Below are 12,995 nucleotides of genomic sequence, written 5' to 3'. Positions count from 1 at the left end.
CAGATCCCAGATGAATGTGGTCAAGGCTGGCCATGATTGGAGCCTCTCTGGGGACTTCAGGATCAAATCTGTGCTCCTTCTTTGCCTGGTCAGTGAGGCCAACTCCATTTCATCAAATTTGTTTAGCACCCCTGTTTTTGCCTTTGTGGAAATACAGCCGCTCCATCAGAAGGACCCATGTGGCTCTGCCTTGACCACGGACTCCTGTTTTCTTCGTGGTTTGGGAGGAGACACCAAGTACTCATGATCAAATGTGGTTAGAGTGGGCTCCTGATGGGCAAAAGATTCAGGTCCCCAAAGGATCTCCAGTGATTGGAGATTGTACCAGATCTTGCAAAGCGAAATTTAAAAGAGAACTATGAAAATCCTAGCTCTAGGTCCAAAAGTTCAACTCCACAAATAACAATAGCAATAGCTCACAATATCACACTCTAGGCCAAGAACTGTGCCCAGGGCTTTGCATACATATCTTATTTAACTTTCACAACTTCTCTCTTCCCTTAAGTTCTATATTATTTGCAGAGGAGGAAGCTGAGGCTTGGTTCCCATGCCTAAGGTCTTCCAGCTGGTAGACTGGTTGAGCAGAGATTCAAAGCCAGTAGAACTATGACTCTAGACCCACACTCTTAGCCCATGTGTCATCTTGGATGACACGGCTGTTACGTGTTGAATCACATCAGAACCGAGGTTGGTCTGGGGATACCAGAGAGGTTAACATGCCACTAAGGGCCTGAATGTCTGCCAAGAGGCTGGCTTTCATTCATTCCTGCATTCGTGCATGTAACAGAATGCACTCAGACGCTACATGTGCCAGATGCCCTGCTAAGCAGTGGATTCAGGGTAGACCAGCCAGAGACAGTCCCTGCCCTCATGGGGCTCACAGTCTAGTAAGAGAGATGGATGATAAATAAATGACTCCAGATGGGTCTGTTACGGGGACTCAGTCTTCATCCAATATTCCCCAGGCACCCTGGTGCTTTACCTGGCTGGACTCAGCCCCTTGCTGGGGGAATCCACTGCCTCTTTGGAGTAAAGTAACACATACAGATGCTTGGCAATATGCCTGGCACATAGCAAATACCCAATGTTAGCTGTAATAATAGTAAAAAATGCTGCCACTACAACTTACATCATTGACTTCTTGGACCCAGGACAACTTCAGGCTTAGTCCTGTTCAACTTTACCTTGTTAAAGTCAGCACATAGCTCTGCCCACTCATAACTCCTCAAAACAAACACCCTCTGCCCTAAACTTGACGATTAGTGGGAAAGATTTGTTCTGGGTCCTTTTTCTCACGATTCTTCTCACCCAAGTCTCCTTCACCTCTGAACTTGTTTCAGGGTGCAGCCTCGGCCCCTACATTTATCTACACCCAGTCCAAGGCTTCACCTGGATTCATCTGAATGTGGCTGTGGACCTGGAAATGTCATTTGCAACCAAAAGGTAAAATAAGTATCCCTTTGGAAGGAAAAGAAATACCTTAAACAAGCTAAGTTAACTCTAACACGAGCCCTCACCCTTCGTAGCTATCTCCTGTGTGAACATGGGTTATTGCGTTTTTTCCGTCTATGGATGCCCCTTTGAGCTCTGTTGGTCTCATGGTCCTGTTTCACAGATGAAGAGATGGGGGCCACCAAGGGACATGATTTGGCCAGCAGTAAGTCCTGGCCTGATGTGTGATGAATTTGTTCTCAGTCACAGCAGCTCCACCTGCTTGGAGCTGGAAATCTCATCAGGCGGGGTTTCCCTTGGAGCCCCTACCTTTCCCGGGCCAGCTCTTGCGGGGGACGCTATAAAAACAGCCTCTCACAAGGTGCTTCAGAGTTTCTGCCTTCCGGCTTCGCTCCGGGCCAGGAAACCCTGAGAAGACAAATGCCGCTGGGCCTTGTCTTGGGTGGGAAAGTTTTTCAAAACTCAAGAAAGCATTTCTTTTATTTCCCACCCTCACTTCAAGCAAAACCAGCTTGAGTTCTTCTCACCTGCTAATGAGAATTCCTGATTCTTCTGCTTCACTTTCTCCAGCGAGTCAGGGTGTACAAAAGGAGTTGTGGCCACAGCTGCAGGGAAGTCCCAGGCCCAGCACTTCTTGAGCTCAAATAATGTATGGGCCTCTCTTAAGAAGTGAAAATGAAGAGGTCCCTCCTATTTATTTAAGTCACTTTATTTTAAAATTGACTTAAAATTGATACAAATGTTAAGTCAACATATAAACTTCTTATATCTTATTTTTGTAGGAAGCCCCTTCACCTTATAATTATAAACATAACTATGAAGCCACAGAATTTAAATTATCAACATTCTTTTAATATGGCAGAAGATACTGCTTTCTTGAATCTAAACCACTTATGCCAGGTCTAATATAGAAAGATGGCATTCTAGATCTGCTTCTATATATAAACTCTATCAGTTGGGAATGGAAATGAAGACTACTAATAAAATGCACCCAGAATGACAATGCTTTAAATGAGCTGAGGTTTTATTTTTCACTTGTGTCAAAGAAATGAGGGAATGCCTAGTCTTTTCTATACTAATATCCTTAGCACATGGTCATCTAGTTCAAGGTGCTTCATAGTCACAATGTGGCTGCTATGGTTCCAGCTATGGCATCTGTGAGAAGAAAACAGAAGGAAGCATGCCTCCCAGGTACATCTACGCTTTTTAAAGAAGCTGGTCAGAAATACCACCTAATGACCTCAGCTTATGATGCCTTGGCAACTTTATATCTAAGGGAAGCAAGGAATAAAACCTTTTAGCTGGGCATGTCAGCACCTCAGATAAAAGTAGGGGCCTGTCACTAGGGAAGAAAGGGAGAATGGACTTTGGGTAAGAGAGTAACAGTGGTTGCCACATTCAAGGTCTGTTGGCTAACTTGTATACTTCCAAAGCAGAGAATGACTTTCAGGATTGAGGTGCTGTCTAAAATGGCAAACTTTACTTGTTAGCTCAGGATAATCAGACCTCACATTTAACTCAATCTACTGATATTAATGTTGCATCACTTGAGTAGACAAGATGGTAGTCAGCTTTGCATGAAAGAGATTTTTGAAATCATTTAACGAGCACCTAGTATAATTCCTGCTGGCATCAGGAACAGAGAGAGGTCTTCCCCGCGTATTTCCTACAACCCGCAGTGTCAGTGAATGACTGCACATCAGTCGTGCAGAACTAGGGTCTAGTGACACGTGCACTCACATGTGAGTCTCATGCTACATTGTGGGGCTGAGACTCCTTGTTCCTGAAGACCACTGTGCTTGTATCTGGCACTTGATGAGGCAACTCTGCATCCTACCCTTAAAACACCTGCAAAATCTTCATTGGAACCACACTGTGAGGCTGTTTGGTCTTTACGCAGCAAGCTCACAATTGTGAAAGCACATAGCAATCCAGGCTCCAGAGTCCCATAGAAGCCCTTGGTTATAAGACAATCATTCAGGTTATAAAGCATTTTTTCCAGGTTATGATATAAATGAGAAAACAAAGACAAGTAGGGAAGTGGACACTTTGGGGTATATTTGTGGGGTCAAGTTTGGGAAACAATGGCTTCTGCCACCAGGCAGACAGTTTTAAAGGGGTCTTATAGCCCATGAGCCTGTACAGATGGCTCACAGCCGTCGTTTGAGAGGTGAGGGGGTCTGTGCCTCAGAAAGGGCAAACCACTTGATAAGGGTCACACAGCTTCTGAAGATCAAAGATGAGACTCAACCTCGCTCTGGTTCAGAGCTGTGCAAGGCTGGGCTCTGAAGCCTTCTCTGACATTGCAACTGATAGCCAAGGTCCTGTAATTGCCACTGTTATTCTCGTGGTCCCCAAAGCAGAGGAGACGTTCCTTGCTCCAAAGACCCTCAAGCATCAGACAGAGACTTAGAGATGATCCACATCAAACTGCCCATTATACAGATGGGAAAAGTGAGTCACTGGTGGGTGAGAAACTTTGAGTAGGGAAGACAGTGACAAAGAGGAGGCTGTTTCTGAAGGCCAAGGTAACGGGCAGAAAACCAGTAGAGTTCCAGGGCTTGAAGGACCACATCAACATCAGGCAGAGGGCAACCAGGAGACATCAGAGAATTCACTGTACATCACTATGGGGGAGTCTGACCACAACTAGGTAAATAAGCAATTGTTATTGTTATTAATATTATTATTATGTGTGGCGGCAGCACAGTGTCTAGGAAAGCCAGCTCTCAACAAGTGTTATCTGTTCCTATGCACTGTAATGCCATTCACCAGACTTCCTAGACCCACGCCTGGCATGATTATTATTGATATTATTCACCATACACCCTGGCTCCTGGATGTGCTCCATGAGTACGTGAATGAGTGAGTGAGTGAATGATGCTGTCCCAGTTGCTGCAGTCCCTACTCTGTTCCCCAGGCTGGATCCCTGTCTGCCTCTCCTGACGCGAAGGCGCTTTTTACATCACCAGCACGAATCGGACTCCTAATCCACCCTTCTTTGGTTTAAGAGTCATTACAAAGTGCTTAATTAAGTAAGCCTCACTTAATCACCAAATGTTTGCATGCAAAACAAGCTCCCGGGAAGCGGGGGCACTTGACACGTTCTGTGCAGAAATAATTACGCTGAGCAGGGGGAGTACGGCGGGCCTGGACACAGAGCCTCGACATTTCATTTGAGAGCCTCGCCCATTCATCACCGAAGGGGAATTAAAAGGCTTTAGCTCAAGCAATGTGAGAACTCCCACATTCCAGCCGGATGAATCACAGGAGGGGGCCACTATCTGGGCATCTAAAGGTGCAGAGCAGGAGCCGGTGGGGAATTTGAGGGGCAGGTGGCGGGTGTGTGGGGCTTGGGGGAGGGGTGCACGGAGGCACAGGGATCTGCCACCCACAGTCCAGGGAATGACAACCCGTCCCCGGGGCAGCCTTTGGTCTCTGCTTCTAAGTCCTGCCTTCGATAGGGTTTCATTTGCCCTCCCTCTTCTTTCAGGATGGGGTTTGCCAATTGTAACTTGATTTGTAGAGCTTGGCGGGGGTGGTGGTGATGTGTGTCTATGACAGTCTGTGTGCCGGCTTCTATTTCCTTTCTTGCCCGATACCTTCCTCATCCAGGGTTTCCCCTCGAGCCCTGGGTTAGTAGGTACAAGGATGAACTTACTTTTCTTATCTCAATGGTTGTATGTCTACTTTCGTATGTATTAAGGTAAAATAAATAGAACCAGCACCTCATCCTCTGATTTCGTGGGTATTATCCAATCAGAATTGTTGTAAAGGAAATAGTAACTCTTTTAAGGTAGAACGAGGATGTGGTCAAAATCAAGAAGGACGGACACACGCGTGACTGAGATTGAGAACCTTTTCCTGACACGATTCCCCTCTCTCACTGTATGTGTCACAGCTGGGCTCTTGTCCCTGGGCTGTCAAGGGCTCTTACCAAGCCCATTTTGCAGATTAAGAAACGGGAGACACAAAACAGCTTCTCTCCTCTTTTCTGGGATGGTGGTGGCAGTATCATAAGGTCAGGAAAAATTGCGAATGGCGTTGATATAGGCAAAAAATGAAATAAAAGATGGCTGGATGTTCTGCCTTGCACAGCCCTAGGGGTTATTGTGCCTTTCACTGTCTTTGAGCTATTTTATAACTCTAAGTTAAAAAAAACTGACAGTAATACAAATGACTCATGCCATAGAAATGCAAATGAATTTTGTCCAGCAGAATGCAATTGATTATTGCCCTGAAGTTATCGACCAATTTTGCATCTCCTTGTAAATTAACCCCAGCCTTTCTGATTGACTGTGTATGTGTGTGTTGTTTGAAATCTCCTTTGAACCAGTTGTGCCATCTTTCTGGTTCCCTCATTATTGAGTTAACTACACTCTTTGATGCATGTTCATTTTGTAACTGCACGAGAGTCGTGATTCTAGTTTTATTTTAAAATTATCCTTTAACCATATCCACCCAATAAAACCCTCCTCGCTGGTGTTTCAGGAAAGGTCTAATCAAATAGGCAATGTGAGGTGGGGTGGAGGCAATGTGTCTGGACAATATTTTGAATCTAAATTGCTGGGTGTATGTGTGCGTTTCTGTTTCAGTGGGCAGTGCATCGTTTCTGTCTTCCCATCTCATTCCAGCTGGTCACCAGCTCCGGTGTCATCATTTGGGGGTGGGTAAAGCCAATGCAGAAAACTGAACAGGATCCACGGTTTCCTGGTGTTTCATATCCAAGACCCTGGCTGTGGCAACACCCGGGGTATGGTGGGGACTGGGCTTTCAGAATATCTGTCCAAGGTTATGTTTTCCTCCAGCCCAATGGGATGGGGGCTGGAAATAGAAATTAAGTTGATTTATAGAAAATAAACAGCTGTGACATCTCACACACTCCTGAGCTGGTAGGCAGGACTCAGACCTGACATAAAGATGGCCAGGGTAGCCTGAATTTGCTGACGGCTCTATACGCAGTGTTTCCTTTAAGCCTCACCCTGCCACAAGGTGGGGCATACGGTTAGCTCCGTGTTTGTGATAGAAATAGGGATCAGAGAGAGTAGCTGATTCCCCCAAACCACATGGCAAGTCAGAGATGCCAGCCTCAGCCTGGAACCTTTGCACAGAATCACAACCGTTAGCAGCCTTAGCATCCCCAGGGGCATTTGCTGAAACGCAGATGTCAGGGCCCTCCGGCATTGAGATTCGCACTCAGTGGGTCTTAAGGAAGGTTTCAGGACTCTGCGTTTAAGCAACAACCAGGTTACTGCAGATGGATAACCAGACATGGAGACATTGGGTTAATTCCAGTGCATGAAGGAAAACAAAAGTGTGAGATTAGAAGGTGTGTCAGAAACACATTGTGAACACTGAGAGGGAAAAGAAACTTCCAGCTGGGTCCTGGAGGGACCAGGAGACAAGCCAATGTCATCAGAATCACCCAATAGTCAGGCCTGGGACAGTCTGGGATAAGGCAAGAAAGTCATCGATTCTCCAAGCTGGAAGGACTCCTAGAACCTTCCTATTTTACAGATGGGGAAACTGAGGCCCAGAGAGCAAAAGGGACTTGCTTAAGGCTCCACAGCTGGTAACAGGCAGGGCAAAGGCTGGAACTCAGGAAACTTTGGCTCAGTCGGTCTTAGTCTCAGCACTCAAGTCTATAAATACCCTGGCTCCCTCTTGCCTCACAGGTGTGCGATCCACACTGCTCCCAGAGTCCACGGTGGGCATGAGCTCCATTCGCCCAGAATGGCAACCTGTACACACTGCCCCCTTTAAAGGCTACCTCCCTTCCTCACCTCACTTCCTCTCTTCCCTAAGGGTGCTTCCTGAGATCACCTCCGAAATAAACTCCTTGCACAGATTCCTTGTCTCCGGGTCAGCTCCTGGAGAACCCCACTTGTGATAGAGCCCACTATCAACTGATCAAACCACATCCATACGACCTGCAAGGTCCAGACTCAATCTTCAAAATATCTCCTTACCCTGTCTAGAGTGCAGAATTCATCTTCTTAAAATACAGAGTGGATTACGACACTCTTGTGCCTCCACTTCTCTCTCTCTCTCTCGCAAGGACAAGCACACTTTCTGTAAAGGGCCAGCTATTAAATATTTTTGGCTTCGTGGGCCAGATGGTCTCCCTTACAGCTACTCAGCTCTGCAGGTGGAGTGTGAAGTCAGCTGTAAGCAATATGTGCGTGGCTGTTTTACAATAAAACTTTATTTACAAACACAGATGGCCATCCTGAGGTCCAGACTGTGCTGAGCGACAGGACCGGGCCTCTTGTTGTATCACTCATGGCCTTTCACACTCTGCCCCGCCCACCTCTCAGCCTCAGGTTTAAATATTTGTTGGCTGTCCACTGGGTGCATTCATAACCCAATATAGGCTCTGAGTATGAGGACTTTCAGAATCTCTCCTTCTGGGGAAAACTACCAGTTACTTCACAAAATAATCAGATAGTGTGGTTAAACAAAAGTTTTTTCCCCAAGATTGAACTACGGTGCTTGGTGGAGATCCACTGTCTCTCTTGGTCTCATACCCTCATCTGCACTAGCCACAGAACCCCTCTCTCCTGTGGGGAACCTATGCCCTGTGGTCCTGATGTGGCTGGCCCCACTCCCAGCCACAGGAGCCACACCTGACCCAGACCTGGCCAATCAGAACTAGCTTTTCCCCAGGTCATGTGATGCTTCAGGGAGAAACCCACGACCCAATCTGGACCAATGAGAATCTTCCCTAGTTTTTGTTCTCCTGATGAGCTTCCAGGCAAGGGGCATATGAGTCCAGAGAGGCTGATGGCCAACCCAGCCACCATTTGAGGCCTGTTTGAAGAATGAAGTCAAGAGATGGAGAGAGAGGGGAAACCCTCATGGACTCAGGCAGTGACAAAGCACCTACTACATGCCAGGCTCTGAGCTAACTTCTGGTCACCTTTGGATGAGTCAAACCTGGTGGTCCCTGCTTTCAAATGGCTCAAAGATTGGAGAGAGAAGGAGACAGGTCAACCCATAATTACATTTCACTGTGAAAAGCTCTCTGACATGGAGAAAGGTCTAAGGGAGGGGCACTAAAACCCTGGGGCTGGCCAGGATGCTTCTTGGGTAGGCAGGGGCCAGACCTTCTGGGAGTTGTGTTGGTAGGCATTGCAAGCCCTGTTACCTGAGCTGCCTTTGGGAGTGCTCTCCCAGCTGCAGCTTCGAAGTTGGGGCCAGTTTCCTGCACCCACCACTGTCCACCTGCGGCTCTGCCTGTCCTCTCTCTGGCTCCCCCCCTCTCTGAACCTGGCTTTTTCCAGGAATCCAATAGTTGCCACTGAGCTGTGACCCTCAGAGACTCCTCCCTAGGCTGGAAAAGCTCCCTGGTGCTGCCAGGAAAAAAGACCCGGGTGGGGTGCCTGAGTGCAGGACAGAGCTTATGTGGGGAACAGATGCTTCAGCCTACGAGACAGGAGAACAATTAGGATGACTTTGGCTCTGATTCCTGGAAGGAGAGGCTGACCACTTACCAGGAGACATGCAGAGGGAAGAGAGGGCTCAGAGTCTCTTCCAAACTTGGTCATCTTGCTTTGAAAGCAACTGCGTTTGCTCAGCCCTGGATTGACGGAGGAGAAACTGCGGGAAGGGATGTGGGCTTCTTGGTTGCAGAGAGGGTGGGGCATTTGGGGCTAGCTTTTTTTTTGGCCTCGGCATGCGGAATCTTAGTTCCCCGACCAGGGATCAAACCCATGCCCCCTGCAGTGGAAGCGCGGAGTCTTAACCACTGGACCGGACGGCCAGGGAAGTCCTTAGGCTAGCTCTGAAGCAGAGTTGGGGAGAAACCAGGGAACAACTGAGAGTCCAGCCTCTCCAATATAACCCCCTTGAACAGAGATTTGTCAGGTAGCTGCTGGTGCAGAGTTGGAAGACTTGAATTCCAGTTCTGCTCTGTGACTCACCCTGGCTGCCTTTGGGTCCCCCACTCCAACCCTCAAATCACACACTGCACTTGTCAGTCATCACTGGTCTTAGACATTTGTCATTGTCATGGCTCGGCTGGCTCATCGTGTGTCTCCCTCCTTGACTCTGAATTTTGTGAGGGACCCCAGAGTCCAGCATTCAATATTTTCTAAATGGATGAATAGATGATCACAGGGGACACTCTGTCGAGTTGTAGGTACATCACTCTCTCTCTCTCGATCTCAGTCTTCACATCTGTCACTTGGGAACGATGATCCCTTTGGTTGTTTGGGCATGCCCAGTGCCTAGCTGGGCTTCAGTGTGTGATGGCAATCAAGTAGCACAAATGTCTCTGTGGACACCAGCACTGCAGAAGAGGGCACACACTCTTTGTCTTTGAAATCAAGAGGAATTTGGACACCTTGAAGTAGGTTCTCACTGTAGTTCTCATCTTCCCTTTGTTTCTCTACATGTACTGAACCCCTACTCACCATGGGCACTTTCCAAGCAAACAGCCCCAGGTCGGGTGCCCAGGATGCCATGTAGGACAGAATTTAGCATGCATGTCATTTATTAGCAAGACTCTTTGGGTAGCACTTGTGTTGGGCAAGGAAGAGGGAAAGTGGATGGAGGGAGAAGCTGAACCTTGATGCAGGGAGGACAATAGCCTGGGCCAACTCCACAGGCAGCCCTGGAGCTAGGCTGGCCCTTTGCAGTCGTGCAGGCCTATACACCCTGCAGTGATCGGTCCTTGGATGTGACCTTGGGGAGGTGGGTCTCTGGAGCTGGGTTGTCCCTGGCTGACAGCTGCAGCTGTTTGTTGACAACGGTACCCCAGCCACTGGGGATCTGGGGATCCTTGAAAGGGGATCTGGGCGGTACTCCATGGTGTCCACTGCACAACTGTCCCCAAAGGTAGGTACCGTTATCTCCACTTATGGATGATGACACTGAGTTCATGTGGATGAACCATCTCGCCCAAGGACGCACAGACAGGAAGTGCCTGCCTCCAGAACCGCCCATCTCTCTCACCGCTGCCCCGGTGGTGCTCAGACCTGCGCCAAGCAGCCAAAAGCACAAACCCCACACCCAACTCACTTCCCGTCAGCTGGCAGGCCTGTCATCCAGCACCTCTCGGTTTTGCCTGAAGCCCGCAAGGCGAGGTGGCTTCCCAGCCCGAACCCATCCATCCGTTTGTATTTATTCTGTGCGCAGCCACAGCTGCCGGGAGCCAGGGCTGCCAACACACTGCGCCTTCAACATGCATCTCTCCACCCATTTCGGAGAGTCCTCCTCTGCTAGCTTTTCTGGGAAGCCTAGCTTCCCACCCCCCTTTCTCCTTGCCAGCAATGTGGCTGGATTTCAGAGGAGCCCCAGGATGGGGGAGAACTGGAGAAAACAACACTCAGGATGTGGTAGGGGGCGGGGTGAGGAATGGCTGCAAAGATCCTTTGGATTCTAGCCCAGTTTCATTTCAATTTTTTTTTTCCTTTCTTTTTACCAACGCATAGCTGTATAACATTGCAGGATACGGGCAGTGAAATGTCTGGGTTTACTGGTGTGGGTTTGGAACATGGATTTTTGAGTAATGCAGCCTGGGGTTCTTGATCTGTGTTTTGCAGTGTGACCTTGACCAGGCGTCTGCGCTTCTCTGAGCTCCTGATTCTTCGTTTGTGAAGTGGGTTAATGATCTCAACACTCGGGTCCATTTGGAGGACTGAATGTGAGACTGTGAGGGGAACTACAGCAGTGGGTCTAGTAATTACATCATAAATGAGACCTCGTATCAATATTACTCCACTGTACTTCCTCCTGGAGGCTGTCAATGGACCTGTCTTCCACTCTTCCCAATACTCACGTGGCGATGGTGCTTTGCAGCTTACCTCATGGCACTTCCATCAGCCTCAAAGATGCTAGGCTTTCTCTCCAAGCCACAAAGCAGACCTCTCCTTGCCCCTTCCAACCACCCCAAACTGACCAGTTCTACCCATCCTTCAGCTCTCTGCTCACACCTCGACTTCCCCTAGGACAACGGTTGGCAAACTCATTCTGTAACGAGCCAAACAGTAAATATTTTAGGCCTTGGGGGACCCATGGTCTCTGTTGCCACAGCTCAACTCTGCCATCATAGGTCAAAAGTGGCCGCAGGCAATCCACAGATAAGTGGGTACAGCAGGCTTTTAATACAGCTTTATCTATGGACACTGGCATTTGAATTTCCTATAGTTTTCACGTGGCATGAAATATTATTTTGACTTTTAAAACAATCATTTAAAAATGTAAAAACCATTCTTAGCTTGGGAACTGTACAAAAGGAGGCAATGGGCCGGATTTGACCTGTTGGGCCATAGTTTGCTGATCCCCGCAGGCTACATTAAGGGCCCTTCATCGAGGCTTCCACAGTGTCCCTGAGTTACCCCATCACAGCACCGAGCAGGGGTCGTTGAATTTACCTGTTAACTCCTCAGCAGACTATGAAACACAAGGGAGGCACCAGATCTCAATCACTGCTTAAACCCTCAGCACCAAGTACACAGTAGGTGCTCAATAACTGTATGTCACACAAGCCCATGAGGATAAACAAACCCTTTCAACAGCTCCATATGGCACGATTTATAATCCCCACTTCACAGATGGCGAAACTGAGCCTCAGAGAGGGAAAGGGATGATCTCAATGTCACACAGCTGCAAAAAATGACTCACCTGGGACTCCAACCTCCAAAGAGAGAATGAGAGAGACAGCCTTAGCTGAGCAATTATTATGTGCCCGACACAGTGCCAGGGGCTGTGCGTGCATTACATCGCCCCCAGGTTACTGTGCACCCACTGCGTCCCCGGACTTACTGACACTGCTGGATTCCGCACAGCCAGAGCTCTAGACGGTGACCTCACGCGGCAGGAACCATACCTGTCTCGCTCCCTGCTGGGTCCCCAGAGCCTAGAGCAGCACTTGGCACAGAGTAGGGGGTTCGAAGGTCGTTCGTGGCACAATGAGTGTCCACCCCAAGCCAGGCCGGGCGCCACATCGTGCAATTTCCATATGTAAGTCCACCATCTTCTGTCACCATCTCCCAGGAGTGCAACCTGCAAACCAGCTGAAAAGAGAAATTGATTAAATTAAAAAAGAAAGAAAGAAAGAAACAGAAAAACAAAAAAGCAGTGCCAGCCGTGCCAGCCGCAGCAGCATCTGCTGAGTCAGATAGGTTATCCATCCGCAATAATCCATGGCTCCTAATGGAGCGATTTCCCTCCCCCAAATACATAAATTAATAAAGGCGTGCAGACGAAAGGACAGCCAAGGCAAAGAGGCCTCCGGCTGGGAAAAGTCACCTCCCCAAGACCGATGCCCACATCTGCTGCCGAGGGGGTAGAGACGGGCGCCAGACCCCAGCCTCCGCCAAATGCGCTGCAGCCCGCGAGGCCCCTACTCCGGAGTGGGTCCAGCCTGCACGCCAGCTGTCCAAGGCAGGCCCTGGCTCCCAGGGGCCCCCGACGGTGTGTTTGATTCTCAACCCAAATCGTGCCCCAGCGGCCGCTCCGTTAAGCAGGCCCAAGTGGCAGGAGGCTTCCGTGGGAGAACTGGGGGCCTTTATCGCTCGTTGGCGGAGCCCCTTGGCCGC

At 48.8% G+C, this 12,995-nt stretch overlaps 1 protein-coding gene across 10 annotated transcripts in view; it reads right to left on the bottom strand.

Annotated features, from left to right (window-relative positions):
- LOC308626584 (uncharacterized protein) overlaps nucleotides 1-12,995 on the bottom strand; it is a 372,052-nt gene that overhangs the window by 69,104 nt on the left and 289,953 nt on the right. For all 10 annotated transcript variants that reach the window (XR_014017269.1, XR_014017270.1, XR_014017271.1 and 7 more), the window contains one exon: nucleotides 12,284-12,470. Coding sequence is in view for 7 of the 10 variants with exons in the window: in XM_081251809.1 (XP_081107935.1) it covers nucleotides 12,284-12,443 (160 nt within the window). In the remaining 3 variants the exon portion in view is untranslated. The remainder of the gene's footprint in view (nucleotides 1-12,283; nucleotides 12,471-12,995) is intronic.

This window comes from Mesoplodon bidens, assembly GCF_964165515.1.
Source record: "Mesoplodon bidens genome assembly, chromosome: 13".
Classification (NCBI taxonomy): domain Eukaryota; kingdom Metazoa; phylum Chordata; class Mammalia; order Artiodactyla; family Ziphiidae; genus Mesoplodon; species Mesoplodon bidens.
Note: the sequence above shows the minus strand (reverse complement) of the source record. Positions and strands in the feature narration are given on the sequence as shown.